The sequence below is a fragment of the Anser cygnoides genome, chromosome 9, assembly GCF_040182565.1.
Source record: "Anser cygnoides isolate HZ-2024a breed goose chromosome 9, Taihu_goose_T2T_genome, whole genome shotgun sequence".
In the NCBI taxonomy this organism is placed as follows: Eukaryota; Metazoa; Chordata; class Aves; order Anseriformes; family Anatidae; genus Anser; species Anser cygnoides.
The window spans coordinates 17,469,548-17,489,889 of record NC_089881.1 but is presented as its reverse complement, the minus strand read 5'-3'; the positions used below and the strand labels follow the sequence as shown (position 1 = coordinate 17,489,889).

The following is a 20,342-nucleotide window of genomic DNA, read 5'->3' as shown; positions in this document are numbered from 1 at the left end:
TTTAAGCAAATTGTAAGGCTCCCCAAGAGGTGATCGCACTAGAGAGTTCATCTCCAAGAATGAGAACTCCACTAATGAGAAAGATATAATAGCTCATGTGGTTTTATACTGCCCTCTTGTTCCTTGTCTTGGTTTGCCTAAGAAAAGGAAGTGAAAATGTGAAAGAGGCCAACAAGCTGCAGGAGGAATTGCTGATTTTAGTGCTGGCTTTTGTATGAATGTGACCTTACGTCCAGCAGGATAATCTTGTTATAGTTTATGGCTTTAAGTCAAACGACTTTTGGGAGTTGCTTTGAAGAATGTAATGACTGAGGGTTGTTTGGGATTTTTCCTGCTCTAGGGGCTTTGATTGTGAGTCTTGCTGCATTTAAAGATTCAAGTAGAACTTAATTTTTTTTGAGAACAAACAACAACAAAAATCCAACACAAAAAACCACCCTCACCTCAGAAGAGGTAGTAAAGTGCAGATGGCCAACAATTTTAAAATAAGCAATGAAGTCCTTAAATATAAAGATTAAAAAACAACAACAACCACCACCACAACCACAAAACAATCAAAACCACAGAAAGGAGAACATATGACAGTGTGCCAACAAAGAAATGACTGTGCTGGCAGAAAAACAAGATGTTGATAAGAAGACGATGTATAACACCCAAGTTGAATATTCCTGTGTAATAGAACTGGTGGCATGCAAGTATGTGTCACTGTTCAGAAGAGCACAAGAAACAATAGGTGTGAAATGGGAGATTAGGAATCAAATGAAGTAACCTTTTAGGGAGTTTTTGATGCCACAGAAATAGCACATATCACTGCTGGCGAAAGCTTTCTTAAGTATTCAAAGATTATTGAACTCTTTTCTTTAAAGAAGTACCAAAAATAGTGAGTGGCGGGGATCGGTTCAATTCAACCACACGTAATAAGTATGTTTTTCATCCTTAATGATTCACTGAAATCTTGTATTTCTTGCAGAACACCACCGTGACTTTGGGAAATGACACTGTCATAAGTAACAGTATGAAAGATAACCCTCACATGCATTACTATGCTGGCATCTATGCACTGTCTATGGCAGTCATGTTGATCCTGAAAGCTGTTCGTGGCGTTGTCTTTGTAAAGGTATGTTCCAATGCTACCTGACACTTCTCATCCCCCTCTTTCCCCTCCTACTTCTGCATATTGTTGTCTCTGTGGTTCTTTTGGTCAGCTCCCTATTGACACTTTTGAACCAAAGGAAGTCAGATCATGGGTTATGAGGTTTCCACCAAGCAATCTCTTGGGGTTGTACTATGCTTTCCCTTAAACTGTTGCCTCAATTAATAGCTTCCTTCCACTGGTTGGAAGCATGGAGTACAAGAAAGAAGCTATGCTTACAGTTGGAGAGGGAAAACTGGCAGCATTTTTTCGTGCACAGGGAGGGGGCAGTGACAGGCACAAATCCTGTCATAACACTTTACATGTTTGTTGCTTTGTCAGGGAACTCTCAGAGCATCCTCAAGGCTCCATGATGAGCTGTTCCGACGGATTCTGCGTAGCCCCATGAAGTTCTTTGACACTACACCTACTGGGCGGATTCTCAACAGATTTTCCAAAGACATGGATGAAGGTATCTCTCACTGCATACATTGTAGATCCCACAGTCAGTCCTCCCAGTTAACTACCTAATGCTCTCCAGTCTTTTTGTGTTGGCGTTAGAGTATCCTGTATCTGTTGCCAAGTGTGTACTTCGTAATAGCCACAGCAGGAATGGGGATATACCAGGATTGTACTTGCAGGAGACAGCTGATACCTCAAGTCCGTCTGTTCGCTTGCAAAGATGAAAAGGTGCAGCTGCTTTTGAACCTGCAGACTGCACACGGACTCTTAGCAGTTAATGCGGGGGAACCTGGAGTATCAGGGTGAAGTTGATGTGCAGCAAAGGTGGTAATTAGGTCAGAGCTGCAGCAGTGCTATTTCTGTAAATGGGAATGATTGGAAAAATTACTAGCATTTCAGAACAGAAAAGCACCCCTAATGATGATGTACCCTTTTACATGTGAAAAGTCATGAGAAATCACTGTCTTTGTCAACAACGATGTACTGCAGGACTGAATTGCTTTATATAGGCTGTTTTAGGTTTCTATACTCAAGATCTTTCTCTTTTTCCCTCCATCTTTTCCAGTTGACGTTCGTTTGCCGTTTCAAGCAGAAATGTTCATCCAGAATGTCATCCTTGTGTTCTTCTGTGTGGGGGTGATTTCTGGAGTTTTCCCCTGGTTCCTGGTGGCAGTGGGGCCCCTCATTGTCCTGTTCACAGTTCTGCATGTTGTGTCTAGGTAAGTGCATCAGCTGCTTTGACTAAAAGTGGAGATGCTTTGACCTGTTAGTAGGGACATGGGGGTCTTCAAGTATGTATGCATCAGTACTGTGGTTGTATGTGATGGGTGTACTTGTCACTTAAAAGTGCTTCTCTCCCTCCAGAGTCTTTATTCGAGAGCTCAAGCGTCTGGACAACATCACACAGTCTCCATTCCTGTCTCACATTACATCTAGCATACAGGGTCTGTCGACAATCCATGCCTACAACAAAGGACAAGAATTCCTGCACAGGTCAGTCTAGATATCCAGCTGAGAGTGGTGGAGCACAAAGTAGGGTGCAACAGCTTTGCAGTCTGTAAGATTTGTCTTTATCTGATTGCATACATTGGGTCTAACAGGGAAAGTTATTTTTTGGAGGGAAAAAATGAGGAGAATAAGGAGGAGAATGAAAAGGGAAAAACTGCCTAGTAGCCAACTGGGAAGAACTGTGATGGAATCCCAGACGAGTGCCCTCCTACGGGGTTCTCCGCAGTGTGGCAGGTATCGATGCTAATGATGAGGACAATTTTTTGGACATACTTTTTCTTTAGTACTGTATACTTTTCATCAGGTCCTCTTCCTGCTTCCTATTTGTTGGTTCTGCTGGTGATGCTGTTAGCATTAGTGTGGTAACCGAGCCTCTGTTTGCATATTGATGAGCTTGTAGTCTCTGTGCACCTGTATAATTGGATAGCATTTTATCAACTATTATCTTACCTTATTGTGGACTATGTTTGGTTTTCTCTACTGTAAACTAAAATCTGCAAAACAAATGGTAGTGAGGGAAAGTGAGACGTCTCTCCCATGAGTGGTATTTGCTCCCCATGAGAACCCGCAATAACAATATCAGGGTTTCGCAGGTGCAAGGTCATGAGACCAACAGTGTGGGAGCACAGTGAAAATTGTTACAGAGGTTCTGGGAAGGCACTGCCACAGTAGCTTAAGTGAAATAGGTCAGGAAGGCACTCCCCACAGTTTTACGCTACTGTTGCACTGACTTGCAAGATTAGAAAACCTAGTAACTAAGTTTTGTGAATCTGTCAAGTGTCTCCCATTAAATTCCTCAGGTTCACAGGCTCAGGATTGTAAATTAATGTCATCAATCCTATTAAAGCTTACTGTAAATTTACTTTTACACTGACTATAAAATAGCACGTTCTGTTCATATACTGAAGCACTGCTGCTGTTACACGTGGAATAGTTTGTAGCCATCAAGCATCCTCTGGCACACCTTGCATTGGTGAAGGTGGGGTGAAAGTGTGCTATCTCTTGGAATTCTGATTCACCCCTACATAATTCACTGTTGTTCACATAAACTTGATAATGCAACTTCTGAGAGTTTGAGCTAAGTAGATATCTGACATTATTTTGGGAAGTTTGTAAACCTCTTCTCTGTGGCCTAGTGTGATGCTTTTTGGTAATGACAGACTAGTCTTCCCACCCTGAATTCTGATATTGTTGCAGGGGTGAAAGCAATTCTGCTATTTGTACAACTTCAGGCTCACTGAGGTCTACTAACATTTTCTGTATCTGTTTCAGGTATCAGGAGCTTCTAGATGATAATCAGGCACCGTTTTACCTGTTCAGTTGTGCAATGCGCTGGCTAGCTGTACGGCTGGACATTATCAGCATCGCTCTCATCACAACCACTGGCCTTATGATTGTTCTAATGCATGGCCAGATTCCTCCTGCCTATGCTGGGCTGGCTATCTCATATGCTGTGCAGGTGAGCATTGTCTGCATGGTTTAGTTTCACTTTTACTTGTTCGTGTTAAGTACCTTAAATGAAACAGATGGAAAACTTTCCTTAATGCACCAAAATGGGAAAAGATGATCCTTTGGTAGCGGTGGGGGAAGGCAATTCGGGGTCAGGACCTTTGGCTAGCATGAAAAACAATGAGGAGTTAAGTGCTTTAGGATACTGTTTTGGAAAGCTGCTTCTTTTTAAATGTCAAGCTGATGTCTTAATGCATTCTGGTGTATTGCTTGCAGTACGTTTTCACAGTGCACAGCATCCAGTTCCTAACTGTGTGGGTTAGATTTGCTTCGTGGCTCAGAATGCTTATTAGATCTGTTGCTTGGCCATTTCTGCCTCCTGGTGGTAATAAAATAAAATTACAAAACTTGGATGGCTAAGATTTCAAGCTGTTGCTTATGAGAAACCCTTTTCAGCCGCTGGCTTTCCAAGTGATTCATAAATTAAGGTTATTTTAAAATTAACCATAAGGTGCACAAGACAAGAGTATCAAGTATCCACTAGGTTAGTCTTTTAATTCAATTTAAAAAAAATCAGTCAACTCTCTAATTTTTTCTTAATGTCTTCTTACCGCTACAGTTAACAGGGTTATTCCAGTTTACAGTCAGACTTGCTTCAGAAACAGAAGCTCGCTTCACCTCAGTGGAGAGGATTGATCACTATATCAAGGTATGACAACAATACATTCAGCTGCTTGTTGTAAGATTTCTTGTTGTTTGTTGCTGATGTAAAAGAAAGTCTGAGAAATTGCTTCTGAATCACGGGGCCTGTATCCAGTCACTTTGTTCGTCTTAACTGCCTTAAACTGATACGGGCTGAGTCTGCAGAGAACTGCTGAAAGTTGCATCTGATAATTTTCCTCTTTGGTGCTTTGTTTACTGGAAACAGAACTTTTGTTTTTCTTTTAAAGACTCTTTCCTTGGAAGCTCCTGCTCGAATTAAGAATAAAACTCCCCCTCTGGACTGGCCACAGGAAGGTGAAGTTGTTTTTGAAAACGCAGAGATGCGGTACCGAGAAAATCTCCCTCTAGTACTTAAAAAAGTGTCCTTTACCATCAAACCAAAGGAAAAGATTGGCATAGTGGGAAGGACAGGCTCAGGTAAGGAAAAACACTAAGCAGAGTTAAAATACTGCATTTACAGAATGGGAACAGAGCAGGACAGTTTGGTTCTTTTCTGTCTTCTCTGTATTTGAATAAATTAATTGCACAAGAATGGTCCAGCTGCATGTCGGTGGTGGACTCTGTTTGCGTACATGCATAAGAAGGATCCCCATATACGATAAAACCAAGTTTCCTTTCAAAATAGAGGCATATCCTCCTATGCCTGAGTCAGTATGCTCATAACGTTTAATACCCTGAGCTACTTGCCAGCATGCTCGTTGCAGCTTATTTGACTGTCTTGAAAGATTTTTTTCTACTGATGCTGCAGCCAGCTTTGGTTCTAATCTATCTCAGAAGTTTGTAATGCGAAGAATCAAAACTTCTGATTGTAGAAGGGTTTACACCACCTCCAAAATAGAGCTTTTAAATATGCAATTAATATTGCTTAGAAGTTTAAATGCTGAACCCTAGCAGTTAGTTACAAAATTGTTTGCTGGCACTTTATAGTAATTTAAGACACTAATCTTACACAAGGACAGCTTTTAAAATGCTGTGTCATCTCAAATGGCTCTTACGATTCTTTAGAAGCACTAGTATATTCTTCTGTCTCATTTTTAGGGAAGTCTTCCCTTGGAATGGCACTCTTTCGTTTGGTTGAACTGTCTGGAGGCTGCATTAAAATTGATGGAGTGAAAATAAATGACATTGGTTTGGCAGATCTTCGCAGCAAACTGTCAATAATTCCTCAGGAACCTGTGCTATTCAGTGGCACTGTAAGGTTAGTTGGAACCATAAAAAAAAAGCAAGAAGGACAGAGAAGGCTACCAGCTCATAACGAACTCATATGAAATGTTAGTTTTTGAACGGAACAAAGGCATTCTGGTTTCTGTACTTTGTTGTTGAAACAAAAAGAAAAAGCACGGGTAAACGGTTTTAGCTGGTTCAGTACAGAACTGGATGTGATCCTTCTTTTAAACTTACTTGGAATTTTGCATCTTTGTCTTCTATCTTCGCTCTTTTGTTGTTTGGCTTCTTTAGTGTGGTGGGAGCATCTGATTTCCTTGGCAAGGAAATTCTGTCAGTGGAGTGCTAGATGGGAATTGTCCATCTGGATGAATTAGCACACTGTTGTTTTGCTATTTATTGCTGGAAAAAAAAAATCTGGTTATGCTTTCTGCTTCCTCCTCCAGATCAAACTTGGATCCTTTCAATCAGTACAGTGAGGAGCAAATCTGGGATGCTTTGGAAAGGACTCACATGAAGGAGTGTGTAAGTATTATCATGTCTATGAGATACTTGTTTGTATTTTGTCTTTCAAAGCTGCATATTCTTCTGCTGGCTAATTAGGAGATGTTCAGTAAAGTTCTGTCTCCATGTTTTTTTTCCATAATTTGCTGTTTTGTTTCTAATAATGAGACAGAATTTTTGGAGAACATGCCATATTTCAAATGTGTACTTCTTGGCATATTAGCATAGAGAGTGTTGCTTCATCACAGGGACTCTTCTGGTTTTACAGTATTTCAGAAGCGATATTTTTTTCTGTGTGCCTTCGGTAGTTGTGCATTCTGCATTTACATTTGTGAGTGTAAATGTCGCACATGCATACTGAATGTAAAATCTGCCCTTTGTGAGGCCTTCTGCAGCAAATCTTACTGCTATGACATTTCAAACTCTTGTTGTTGGTCAGGTGGCACAAGGCTACACGTGTAGCTGTGACCGTAGTACCTGGGCTGTAATTCCTGCAGAGACATCGTGATTCCTGGAGGTCCACTCTTAGTCTTTCTCAACAAGAGTGGCCAGATCTGTGTTAATGCTGATATGATTTTGTACCTGGCATGCTTTTTTCTAGAAATCAACTATTTTGTACTTAAGTCATTCCAAGGTTGCCTATTGAGAGGGTATATTTCTTCTAGGTTAGTCGTGGTGTTTTCAGCTGCCATCACCAAGTCAAAAGCATTTTAACTGAACCAAGCAGGTCTGATGTTGTATTGTTGTTCTAGCAGTAGTTGCTTGTTACTACTTCTTTCAACGGAGTGTGTGAGATAGCAAAGTGTGATGGATATTTTGGAACATGGGCAAAATCAGATTAGCAGGAGGAGCAACTGTTTGTCTCATGCTATGGAGATACAAAAAGTCTATGCAGCTATCAAAGTTTTCTGCCTCTTCTTTCCCACACAGGTTGCCCAGCTGCCTATGAAACTTGACTCAGAAGTAATGGAAAATGGAGAAAACTTTTCAGTTGGAGAGAGACAGTTACTGTGCATAGCTAGAGCTCTACTGCGTCGTTGCAAGGTGAGCGTATCGATGAGAGAAATTGCTACCAGTTTGATATCACCAGCTTTGAGGAAAGGGGCTGCTTTTGTTGGGTTCATTTTGTCTGTCAGAGTACTCATACCAACAGTTACTGGAACTCAGAGACAGTGTTAGAACAACTAGGAAAGGCGTCTGTAGCTGCTGTGAAGTCTTGTCGTCAGAAAGTATTGGTTGTTGGTGTTAAAATAGTGTGCCAGGCTGGCCTAGTCATTTATCCAGAGTCTGTCCTGTTACTGGTGAGCATCAGATTCTTTCCTCCTTTCACCTTTAGGTAAAGTTCAGCCAAGCATTTTCCTTCTACATGGTGTTCTACTAAAATCTAGTCTACAAGTGAAATTTTGGACCATGCAAAGTTAAAAAGTTTTTTTTTTTTTTAATTGAGAATGGAAACCAAATAATAACGTGAGAGAGGAAGAACTTCTTGATTGAGTCAGAGAGGAGGGTAGTTCTTCGTAGCCTAACAAAGCTAGTAAGCCAAGTTGGTCCTGACTGACTCTAGAAGGAACTATCACTGCAAAAGACAGACAGGTCAATTAGTTTACCTCTTAAAAAATTGCGTTTGAGATTTAGTTGCTGAATGTAAAACTGAAAGTAGTGGAAACTTGTGGCCAGGTCAGAATGCAAAAGTCTAGCGGCTCTAGGACGTGACCATAAAATGCAAGTGTGATCTGTAGGATAACTTCAATGAAGGTGATTACATAAGGCAAACTGAAAGGGTGCTTGTCAAAACTACCTTTGTGACCACAGCTCTGTAAAGATTGCCAGTTGTGGCAATTTCTGGTCATGGTAATTCTCATCCACTCTGCATATATTGATGATCAGGGAGGGAAAGAGTTACTGTGAATTAACAGCCAGGATTATGCACTACTTTCAGATTTTGATACTGGATGAAGCAACAGCTGCTATGGACACAGAGACAGACTTACTGATTCAGGAGACTATCAGAGAGGCATTTGCAGATTGCACTATGTTAACAATTGCTCATCGTCTGCATACTGTACTGGGTTCTGATCGGATCATGGTGCTAACACAAGGACAGGTAAGCAGACTTCTGTGGCTTCAGTTCCTGTTGCAGTCTGTTTTGTATATGTATAGGCTAAACTGAAGGGACAGCTGGTATTGCAGGGTGGAAAAATCCTGTGTATTCATTCATATCCTTAGTAATAACTTTCCAACAGCACCAATTATTGCCTCACCATGACAAGATCAAAGAGGAGAAAATTCCTTTTACACTCCAAGAAAGTACCGCAGGGCAACAGTCTCTTTTAAAGGGTTTTTAAATATCCTTTGTAGGTTTAATTCTGGTATGTGTAATAACATAAGCATCTCTAAGGGAGCTCAGTGGCACTTTTCCATGGTGTTTGTAAAGCATTGTGGTATCAAACAGGCATTGAGAGATACTTTACCCACTTCTCAGGCTTCCATGTGGGAGCCATAAACACTTAAGTCAAATGTAGGAACATTTGGCAAGGCTCTTGGAGGTAGGGAAAGGAAAAAAACATAGCATCTGCCTCAGTCTGTTTGCCAGAGCCACCAGAGGTTGCTTCCTGCTGGGTAGTCCCACCATTTGTCTAATTTAGCTTGAAGCATCCAAGGTTACAGTATGTGTGCATAAACGCACATGCTTTCACCATCTGTTGTCTCATCTAAAGACTGTCATATTTTGGCTTCTTTGCTACCAAGTTACAAGTCCGAGGGGGTGGGAATCCGTTTTCTGCTGTATTCTGCTAACATACTTTACCTGCCTTGTTTGTTTTTTAGGTAGTGGAATTTGATACGCCGTCTGCCCTTCTGGCTAATGAGAACTCACGCTTCTATGCTATGTTTGCTGCTGCGGAGAACAAGGTCGCTGTCAAGGGCTAAAATTCAGGGCAAAGTCACTTTAATTTTGGAGAGCTGCACTCCCTGCCTGTGGCAGACCAGCTCTTCCTCCTCCTCCTCGTCCTCCTCCAAGCAGATTATTGCCTTTCATCTTTTAATTTTTAGCACAATGTGTCAAGCCAGAGTTTTTAAAACCATGTCAGAAGAATTCTTCATGTTTTTATTATTGTATTTATTCCATAATCATATTACTAATTTTTTGTTATTAAATGCACTCTACAAATGGCTCAGGGAGCCATAGTTATAAATGTATCAGAGGCCTATAATGAAGCTTTATACATGTAGCTATATCTATACATAATTCTGTATATAGCCTATATTTACAGTGGAAATGTAAGCTGTTTATTTTATATTAAAATAAGCACTGTATTAATAACAGTGCATATTCTTTTCTATCATTTTTGTACAGTTTATGGTACCAGAGGTCTGGCTTTGTTATCAGACTGTATCAGACACCGTTTTGTCTCTTACAGTTGGTCTTTTCCTAGTGCCAGATTTTCTGCGTGTCTGAGTGAAAGTGAAGCTTTGCAATAGTGTCCTTTATTGTCACATTATTGTTGTCTAGCACAGGGGAGGAGAGCACTGTGGTGTAACTCTATTGCATTGTAATTTATCAAAGCTATTTGGAGCATCGCTAATGTTCACCACGGCAGCGGCTGCTGCTTCCCATAATGCTTTCCCAAAGCAGGGTTTTTAGTGATCTCCTGAGTGGACAACCACTTTTGGGTCACGTTAAGGCCTCATATTTTCTCAGTGTCCTGATATAGTATTTCTTACTGTATCAGCAGAGTTTATTTTAATGCAAGCAAAGCCAAGCTCTTCCTGCTTCGCTGATCTAACACAACCAAAATCGAACTGTTCATGGAATGATCTATAACAAATTAATTGCAAGGTTCAAATCGTACCCTGTATGCTAGCAGGAAAGCCTTTTCAAAGTTGCTCCAGCTGACTGACTCCTTTATCTTGAAGCTGCTAACACTCCTCAGAGGTTTAGGTTGGCTTTCCTTGGCATGGGTAACACTAACTCTTTGTTCTGCTAACTTACACTAAGGTTAAACAACATCAGTATTTCCTGTTTCTTTATTGCACACTTGTTAAGGAAACAGTCCCCCACCCCACATCTTCTGGAGCTTTAAACAGGTTCCTGCTGATCAGGATGTAACACTGGTGTAGGATGTTGTTTTCTTACTGTGAAGAGACCTACCTCAGGTTACTAGGTCCTGTGTAGTACGTTGCCATGATCACTGTACACCATCCCTGTTTTATGGGACCTGTGGCCCAGGTGGGCATGGTCGCTCCTATAATAGCCGTGACTTATTGAATGGTCAGCGTTGCATGTCTTTGTCAACTTGGACATTTTGTAGCCTTAGCATGTTTGCAGAATGTCTCGTCGAGGCAAAAATCTGAAAAGTAAATAAAACTATTTTGGGTTTTGTAAATTTTATTGGCTTAAGTGGTTTGTTTTGGGCACATAAATCACTTCTCACCTTTTTGAGCCTTGGGGGAAACTTTTGCAGGCTTTTTTTTTTTTTTGGCAATGCACTTCGGCCTGATTTTTTTTTTTCCTTCAGAGTGTAAGTTTCTGTAAAAACATGGTGGGTAATTTTTGTGCCTTCCAGCATGGGGGTGGCTTGCTATGTATGTTTGTGTTGAGTAGGACAGGGAGTAATAGTTTATGGTACAAGTATTCAGGCCAAGTAGAAAGAGGGAGGTCAGACAGAATACAGAAGATCCTTCTTAGGCCAAGATTTTTCCACATTTTTTACCTGTGTGTGTTACTGTAAATAATGTGGCTGCAAAGTCACAGCAACAAGCATTTCTGTCTGCCGCTATCACAGGCAAAACCATACCATTAACAGAGCTTAGACTGTAGCTTGAAGGTAGCAGCACATAAAGCATTATTTGTTGTACTTCTTAAGTCTTGGCCCGAGCAAGAATTAAGTAGCACGGATCTTACCCTGCTTACAGGCCTGGGACCAAGCTTACTGTGTGGCAGGTGCTGGCCGCTGTTTTACTCAGTGTTACTCAGTTCAAAGGGACAAGTATTAGGTCTCTCTCCAAAGAGCACCTAGCTAAGTGGAGGGGGGTGTTCTTTTCTGACTAGGAAGTTAAGGACAAAAACAAGCTGGAGGGAGACATGAGGCAGTAGGGGTGCTGGGCCACAGAGGTAATGCCCTGCTTCTTCCCTAAAAGTAGATCTGGGTACAACATGAAGATGAAAGCTGAATACGTTAAGGGGACAGAGAGCGGGGAATGTGCCTGCCTAAGACTGGTTAGAACTTCAGTCAGTTGTCATTTGCAGCTGTGTTGACGCGGTTGTCTTGGGCCCTGCAGAACTGACCCTACCCCCATGAACTTTGGTATTTGCCTTGAGTAAAAAAAAAAAAAAAAAAAAAGGGGCTAATGTACCAACTGTTCAAGTGCCACTGGGGTCAAAGTGTGACTTCGTTTTGCAGCTAAGGCTGAGCTATTGGCAGTCTGGGCAAAAGGAGCCATCCTGATCTTGTCCTCCTTCTTCTTCCAGGCTGGGAGTTCCTTCAACTTTGTCGATGCCAGCACTGGCTCTTGCCTGGTCCAGCAGTGACCCAGTTCAGAAAGCTAACTTGCAGAAAGTTCACCTTCCAAAAGCAGGAATGCTGTGCAAAGGAGGAGACAGCAAGGCACACCTGGAAGGGAGGCGAAGCGGGGCTGCTCTTTTTAGTAGGTGCTAACTGTCGCACTAGCTTAGCTATGAGAGGAAACTGTGCTCAGGATTCATTGCACCAAACTGCTGCTTACCAGTCGTGCTCTCCTAAAATGGTGAATACTTTTTTGCTGCTTCAGTGAGCTGAAATAGCTCAAGATATTAAACAAGTGTCTGCAATGGAGCAGGCAAATGGTGACATGTGGACAGCAGGGATTAGCCCAACTGTTTCATTAAACCTTAGTCCTAGCAATGTTACTTCAGATATAAGGAGATAAACTGCCAGAAGAAACATTCTTTCTGCTGTAATCTCTTAACTGCTTCGTTTGGCACTTGTCTCACAGATAGCACGGAAGTATTGCTTCTCATTTGGGTAGCAGTAAATTTTACTGGCTTTCGTCCTGAACCATAGGAGCAAGCTGAAACCTGGCCCGGGGCCCTGTCACTGACATGGAAAGAAGAAACATCAGTATTTACGATGAGGCTGAAACACCTCTTTTGAAGTGTTCTACCAGGGGTTGTTGATGATGGGAATTTTCAGAACTTGCGTCCTGCATTAGAATGTGTAGCGTGATACCCTGGAGATTTCACCCTGCAAGCTGCAGATTGAGGCTGTAGGACCAGGACGGGGAATTTCCTTAAAGGGATCTTACCCAAAATAGCACGAAGATAACACATCCTTCTTATATAGCAAAGGACATGCCCAAGACCAACAAACGGGTGACTTGAGAGAGATTTACTTCAAATAATTTTCGTGTTTGCTGTATGGGCCTTGGGAATTTAGTTGCATCCATTTTGTTCAGATGCAAGCGAGTGCAACAGATCCTGATTCATTATCCTAAGTTTAGAAACTCTTAGAATGTGTTCCTGCTTGTCTGATCTCGTCTGAGTGGGAACGCTGTGCTTGTTTGGGATGTCAATCAAAACGGAGGTAGGAGTTTTCTAAAATTGCCCAGTGGCATTAGTGTGCAATTAGATTGGTATAATTAATTCCAAAGTCAGGCCCCGAAGTCGTGCCAGTTTGAATGCCTAGGGAACTTCACCATTCCCTACGGCGAAGATCATATACGGTCAGATCCAGAGGGGCTGGGGCTGTGGTCTGTATACTGTCCCTAGATGGAACCCAGAGGAGATCAAGCAGTCTTAGAACATTGCTGGGAACAAAAAAGGAGAAAGCTCAATTATTTTAAAAGGCGAATTGTATGAATGAGACAAGGAGAAAGGTAGAAACGGGAAAGGGTAAGTGCAGAAAATTCGGTTTACAACAGGAGGATGTGGAGAGTAAAGATGTCAGGACAAAAAGTTCCTTTTAAAAAGGGATTGGATGAGGACAAAATTGCTTCTTGAAGATGCTTCAAAAGAATATAATGAGAAGGTGCAGGGTAGTTGTAGTGTCCTTATCAGCCAAAGAACTTTTCTGAATGTCGCCTTGTTATTTTTTTACTGCAACCATAGTGTATTTTACTATGATCAATCACAAAGGTTTTCTTACAGTCCCAGCTTCAGACTGGTCTGGGATAATACTGTGATTTGGTTTGCCCTTACTTCAGCTGGAGGTGGCAGCCGCGTTGCGCTGGTGCCACAGTTACCCCTCGAGTATGACGATGCAATGGACACTCAGTTGGAACATGACATAATGCTGCTGTCACTAGCGTAAGGCTTGGGAGGCTTTTAGGATGTACCACTACGGGTTCATTAAACCTGCAACCATGTAATAAATGTTCCCGTGTCATTCAAAGACATGCCTTGGAGACTCATCGGGCGGCTGAGGCAGGCAGAGTGTAAGGGTGGAAATGATGTACGGAACAACATGCGGGGCCGGGCGGAACTCCTGTATGGCACTCTTGGGCTGCGTGGTGCTCCAGTCAGTGCCAGCAGCACCCTTCCTTCCAGCTCAGCGTCTCCTACACACACAGAAACAGGGGGTTGTATAAAAAATTGCAGCCTGGCATCTCCAATTTAGGAAGGCAGCGGCGGATGGTGTGTGACTGCCTGCCTTGAGGGTTGGGGAAGAGGGGAGCGGGGCTTGTCTGAGCTGGGACCTGGGGGCAAAAGGAGGGCAAAAAACAGGGGGGAGGCGTACGGGGTGCTGCTGGGGGGAGGCTCCAGAGCTAGGCACGGGGCGTGGGTCCGGGACGGGGGAAGCCATGCGGGGTTCTCGGGGCCGGGGGGGCGGCCGAGAGGAAGCACTGACCGGGGAGGAGGGCAGGGGGAGCCGAGCCGGCAGGGCTCAGACCGCGGCGGGCAGCCGGGGGGTGCCGTGGGGACCCCCCCCCGGTGCGCACGCAGCCGGTGTCCGGGGCGGGGCCGGCCTCGGGCGCCCCCCGCCGGCTCCTCGCCGCCCGGCGGCCGAGCCCCGCTCCGCCAGCTCCGGGCCCGGGCCCTGCGCGCTCCCCTCGGCCGTTGCCGTGCGGGGCCTGCGCGGCCCCTTCCCCTCCCTTCCCCGCCCCGGTCGCTCCGGCCGCCGTGCCTCCCCGCCTGCCCGCCCGCCCATGGATTTCACATAGCACCGGCCTCCTCCTCCTCCTCCTCTTCCTCCTCTTCCTCCTCCGCCGCTCCATGGCGGCTCCGGCTCCGCGGCCGCCCGGCCTTTGCTGCTGCCGCAAGGGCTCCGCCGCCGGCCCGGAGGCGCCGCCGGCTCCTCCCGAGCCTCCTCCCGAGCCTCCTCCGGACGTGGCTTCGGCCTCCAGCTCGCAGCTCTTCGGCCTCCGCCACCTGCACCTGGGGCTGGAGCTGCGGCCCGAGGCGCGGGCGCTGGCGGGCTGCCTGGTGCTGGAGCTCTGCGCCCTCCGCCCGCAGCCCAGCGCCCTGGTGCTGGACGTCCACCCGGCCCTGCGCGTCCTCTCGGCCGCCTACCGCCGGGCCCCGGCGGGGGAAGCGCCCTGCTCCTTCGCCTTCTCCCCCGCCGAGGCCTCCCCGGCCCCGCCGCCTCCTCCGCCGCCGCCTCCTCCGCCGCCTCCGCCGCCTCCCTGCCCTCCGCCGCCGCCTCCGTGCTCCGCCAACCCGCCGGCCACCGCCACCTTCCTCTCGGCTCCCTGCATCGCCGCCCCCCCCGGGGACCCCCCCGGGGACCCCCCCGGCAGCCCCCCGCCGGCCGCCGAGCCCCCGCCGCCGCTGCCCGTCTTCGCCCAGCCGCCGGCCGCCGCCTGCCCGCTGGGCTTCAGGGTGGATCCCTTCACCGACTACGGCTCGGCCCTCACGCTCTCGCTGCCCGCCGCCCTCCAGCCCCACCAGCCCTTCCAGGTCATCGTCCGCTACACCACGGCCGACGGCCCCGCCGTGAGTAACGGGGGCCCCCCCCCCCCGGGGGAGGAGGGCAGCGGGGAGGCCGGGGAAAAGCCCTGCTCCCTGTAGCAGGGGCTTCGCTGCTTTTATAACGCTCTTCTCCCACTCACTGAACGCCTTCAAAGCCCCTCTCGGAGTTCTTCGGGACGCCTTGCATCAGTAATGCTAGAAAAGAGCTCCAAGATCATCTGGTCCACCATCACCCTCCTGCCAATGTCACCCACTAAACCGTGTCCCGCGTAATCTGCAAATAAGTCTTCCTGCGGTGGTTTTTGTATTATTTGTGCTAGATGCTTACAAAGTCAGGCCTCGCACACCCAGGTTTGTATTCTCGCCGGCCATGGTGATGCTGGAGGTGAGGAGGGAGATGCTGCTCATTCCTCCAGGTCACTGCTGGACAGGGGATGAGGAGTGCTCCGACGGGGCCGTGCGAGGTGCTTGCCTGCCTCTGGGTTTTGCTCTTCTTCAGTAATGAGAGGTTTTGTGAATTCTCTCTCTTGTTTTAGTCCCCTAGTGTTGAGAAGCGCTTTGCTTCTGGCCTTTTAGGTGCTGTCTGGCACATCTTGTGTTTTTGGGAAGTTATGACAGTGAAAATAGACAAATTACCACTGAAATGACAGTCCTTTTTGTTGCTCTGTAGTCTGTACTGGTTTGAGATCAAGTGAGAGAGATTCGTGGTCCACGTGATCAAAACCTATTTCCAAAAGGAATGGCTTTGTGAGGGTCTTGTAGCTTGGATGCCGCTGTCTTACCTAGCAGGACGGGCTGTCAGCCTGCTGGTTTGGTGTTGCTGTTGCATTGGTCAAAACGAGTACGTGCACAGGTCTATCTGACTATTGCAATTTGTTTAACAAGAACTGAGTGTGTTGCCTACATGCAAAATAATCCAGTAGCAAGTAGTACTAAGCCACAAATTTACGAAAGGAACAAATTGCTGTATACAACAAGTTTGATGGATCTTCTTTGGATCTGATTTTAGTATTAGACTGAAACTTGAGAGAGTAACTTAATCCTTAATTGTCTGGGTAGGCTTAATGTGTTGCCTCACTCTGGACAGTGAGTTGCGCATGAAGGATTTTATTGACAGAAGCTTCCTCCTGCGATATGTTGACCTTTTAGCATGCTGGTCCTTCCCTAACATGGAAAAATGAGATGAAAATCCAGTGTGCTTTAAATTCTAACCGACTCGTACATGAGGATATCATTCCTTTTCACCTCTGGAGCGCCGTGTCTCGGCACTTCCTTGTACAGCACTGCGCTGTAGTGTCTGTGCTCTGAAGGGGTACATGGGAGATGCCTTTCAGGGCCCATGGTACATTCAGAAAATCCTGCTCTTTAATTTTATTTTTCAAGATGTCTTTTGTCTGCTCTATGCTTTATTTACGGTAGGAAGGCTCTAAAACTAATTTGATGTTGCTGTGTGCTTTGTGATCATCCTCAGCCTGGCTGAGCCATACCTCCCGTAGTACACGATAGCACACTCTCCTCCTCTTGAACAGATGCTTTTATTTTAGGCTAGCCTGCGCTTCTGACACAAATGGTACCTCATTTCCTAGCTTGCTCGCTGTTGTAGATTTTGGCTGGCGAAATATTTGTCCTCAAGCAGCACCTGTTCCAGCCCTCGTGTTTCTTTTGAGCTATCTTTTTGGCGCCGCAGTCACTTGGTGCGGTGGCAGTGCTGTCTGTCATTGCTGTTTTCCAGCCTAGCGTTGGGCTTTAAGAGATGGGCGTGAGTAACCCCTGTGTGTAAGGGTGAGCCCACTTATTCTCACCCCTAGGGTGTTCCCTTGTGGTCTCTTTTCTCTGTGCAGCTTCAAGCATTAGACCTCCCTCTTTTAATTAAAAAAGTTCTATTTTCCGTGGCCTTTCTCTGAGTATAATCTTTTTGTGTCAGAGGTTATTTTCTGCAGGACTTTAGCATGCTCCTGGGGCTTATAAAGCAGTAAATTCACGTTTCAGTGCAGCACGGGCGTGTTGGCAGTAAGGTTGCCAGGACAGACAGTAGCCTGTTTAAAATTGGAAACCTGTTGCCTTGATATGCTCGCTTTGACCCATCTGGATATGTTAGTTGACTGTCCCATTATTCCTCGTGTGGAGGCAGGAGCCAAGAGCTCTGGTTGTTTGATGGACACTGGGAGACAGCTGAGAGATTAAATCTGCCTTTCGCAGAGCGTTCCAGCTCCCCGTGCTGTTAGGAAGCCGTATGCTCTGGACGTCACCTTTTCGTTTCAGAAGCAAGACCACCATGAACACCGTGTATCTCATGGTGTAGGCTGAAGGCATGATGCTCAGGTGTATCAGAGAAAGCAGTTCAGCTCTTCCTTCCCTTCTTTTCCCTCAACCTTACTTCTCGGTCGTACGGATAGTCTTTATAAGATTTTTGTTCTCTTTCCCTAGAGAAAAATCTGCATCTCTCTTGTAGCCGCTGTGCTATGCCTCCTGTTTTGCTGTGCACACGTTAACACCGGTGCTGCCCTTTCCACAAGAGCCTTACAAGCAAACCCTGCTCTGTTCTCGCATTAAGAACCGTGAGCTGCTCTGCAGTGTGCGGGCAGGGGGAAACCCGCACTGCCCGCAGCCTCTGTTCAGCAGGGGATCTAGGCAGCAGCTGTTACATGAAATGCTCCAGAAGAACAGCTTAAACGTGCGAAGCAGCCTCTCTCCCGTACTGATGAGAAGCTAGATAAAGGTGGTGAGCGCTGTGATGCTGTCACATAACTTTCCTAAGGGGAGCACAGGGGGGATTTGGATGTAGAGTAAATTGGACCGCATCTAGCGCTCTGCCCCGGACACCGCTCCAGCTCCCTGCCCCCAGCAGCGCCCTGCTGCCTGCGCTCCTTTCTGGGAGCTGCTTCTGCTCATTTTCCCCAGTCCTGCCTCTGTCCTGCAGCACAGCCTGGTCTATTTATATTACAGATCTATTTATATTGTTTCAGGATAACTTTCATCATTGTTCCAAGTGCATCTGGAAAGAGAGACGGGGGATTGCCGTGTAGCTGCAGACATTAGGAAACAGGGGAAAAAAATACTTCATCCTCTGCAAACGTTTTTTCCTTTTGGCCTGTGGGGCTGGTGCTTCATTTAACTTCAACCAAATGTCAAATAAAGGGAGACTAGTTGAAAAGAACTTGTCATTAATTTATGGAGTTTCTTGTAAACAAGAATTAACTTCTCAGTTCCCCTTTGCTTCCTGCTTATGTTTTCTTCCTGCGCTGGTCAGGGGAACTTCCCCTTATCTCTCTCTGCCCCAAAGACATTGCCTGTCAACCTTTTTTCCACCCTACTCTAGTGTTATAGCTTAGTTCTAGCGGTGTCTTATCTCCCTCTTTTCTCTGTTAGCCTTTACAGTCTCTCAGAAAGCAAAGGAAGCAAAACCTTTTGAAGGTGAGGCTCTTCAGGAAGGCCAACAACGCAGATTGTAAGTCGGGCTTTTTGTGATACAAGCACAAAAATAGCCGATAGGAGGAGGAGCGTTTGTAGAAGTTGACATCAGGGTAGATCTTAAAAAACTTACTTTCTGGGGCTCCTTCCTGGATTCCCCCCTGGTGGGGGAAGCTTTTAGTTTCAAACTTTGGGTTTTAATGAGGCGTTTGTCCCGAAATGCCTTCTGGAATAGCTGTTCCCAGTTCCACAGTGTCGTATCGCGGAGAAGATCCTCATTGCCGTGGCATGCAGGTACCCACGGAGTGGAGAGCAGGAGCTGTGTAGTGCACCTCAGCCACGGCCTCAGGATTTGGCCGGTGGTCCACCAAAACACAGCACACGGGTGTGGAGAGTCGCACAGCCCTTGATAACAGGAGCAGCCAGGCTGTACGCAGCCACCCTCAGGCCCAACAGGCTTGAAACAGAAGGGGTGATCTTAAATCCCAAGGTGAGACTGCTGCTCAGAGATTAATTTTACTTTTAGATAAAGTTTTACATTTTGTAATGCCTCCTGCCCAAAAATACACGCTTCCACATTTAGCAGTGGAAGTGTGAAGCTCTATATGAATAAATGAATGTTGCTGACAGCATGCTGCCTTGCCTTGCCTTTCACTGGTCCCCTGGGGTTCTGCTGAAGTGGATAATTTGGGAGAGCAGCATGTTTGCATCAGTGTAGAAGAGTCGAAAGGCAAGGTACAAGATAACAAAGAATAACCTTATAGGACTGAGGGGGAGAGAGAAAACTTTGCCTTCCAGAAAACAGAGAGGTTAACTAGGAGACAGAATTGTAATATGCCATTAAAATTAGAGCAGCCATAGTACAAGGACTTCTCTTCTGTAAGTACTTCATTTTGTCCTCCTGATGACCAGAAATGAACCAGTGTCTGCACTAACTGCTGTTCCCTGAATTCAGATTTATTGGTTGCTTTGATCTGAGGATTCAGCAGACTCAGAAGCTTTATTCCTTGCGCTTGACTGTTCCCAAGACTTCAAGTGGTTCCAACTTTATTGCAAGTTTCACAATATTTGATATTTTCCGTAAAAGTTCAGCTCCAGAGTTCTAGGATTACAAGAAAATCCTTATTTAAAATCGTTCTTACACTTCAAAGTTGGAGACAGGGAGCATGTGAAAGCATAAACATTACATTTGAAACGGAAAAACCCAAAAGGCAAATGACTGCGCTTTTTCATATCGTTCTTAATATGTTCTAATGATTCGCTGGGGCCTGACTCATGATTTATTTGCTATTTGATACTGAAAATTGACGTGCTCAGTGGTGTTTTGGTTTTTTTTTGTGTGTGTGTGACCACCCAGAATCTCCTTATCCGCTCTGTAGAAAGAGGCCTCCAGTGTCATTGACCAGATGTTTCTTACATATACTGACTCTTTCGCATAGTGTCAAAATGTTTGATGCTTCAGCCAGCAGAGCAGTGTCAGGGTCAGAGATAATGTTGTGTACACTGTTCAGCCTCAGGTTTTTTTATTTATTTTATTTTATTTTTTTGCTTGCACTACCTGGCCCTACTATTCCTGTTGATGTTGAATGACAACACCAACATATT

General features: G+C 45.3%; 1 protein-coding gene across 8 annotated transcripts in view; it reads left to right on the top strand.

Annotated features, from left to right (window-relative positions):
- Positions 1 to 20,342, top strand: part of ABCC5 (ATP binding cassette subfamily C member 5) — a 64,162-nt gene that overhangs the window by 31,237 nt on the left and 12,583 nt on the right. For 6 of the 8 annotated variants that reach the window (XM_048076742.2, XM_048076741.2, XM_048076744.2 and 3 more), the window contains 13 exons: positions 971 to 1,117; positions 1,475 to 1,604; positions 2,160 to 2,313; positions 2,459 to 2,587; positions 3,875 to 4,061; positions 4,671 to 4,760; positions 5,002 to 5,191; positions 5,813 to 5,972; positions 6,385 to 6,463; positions 7,373 to 7,486; positions 8,382 to 8,546; positions 9,269 to 9,352; positions 11,913 to 13,790. In XM_048076742.2, coding sequence (XP_047932699.1) covers positions 971 to 1,117; positions 1,475 to 1,604; positions 2,160 to 2,313; positions 2,459 to 2,587; positions 3,875 to 4,061; positions 4,671 to 4,760; positions 5,002 to 5,191; positions 5,813 to 5,972; positions 6,385 to 6,463; positions 7,373 to 7,486; positions 8,382 to 8,546; positions 9,269 to 9,352; positions 11,913 to 11,972 — 1,689 coding nt within the window. In that variant the 3' untranslated portion in view covers positions 11,973 to 13,790. Of the gene's footprint in view, positions 1 to 970; positions 1,118 to 1,474; positions 1,605 to 2,159; positions 2,314 to 2,458; positions 2,588 to 3,874; positions 4,062 to 4,670; positions 4,761 to 5,001; positions 5,192 to 5,812; positions 5,973 to 6,384; positions 6,464 to 7,372; positions 7,487 to 8,381; positions 8,547 to 9,268; positions 9,353 to 11,912; positions 13,791 to 14,413; positions 15,351 to 20,342 lie in introns of those variants that run through there. The other 2 variants (XM_048076749.2, XM_067002670.1) reach the window with 2 other exon arrangements.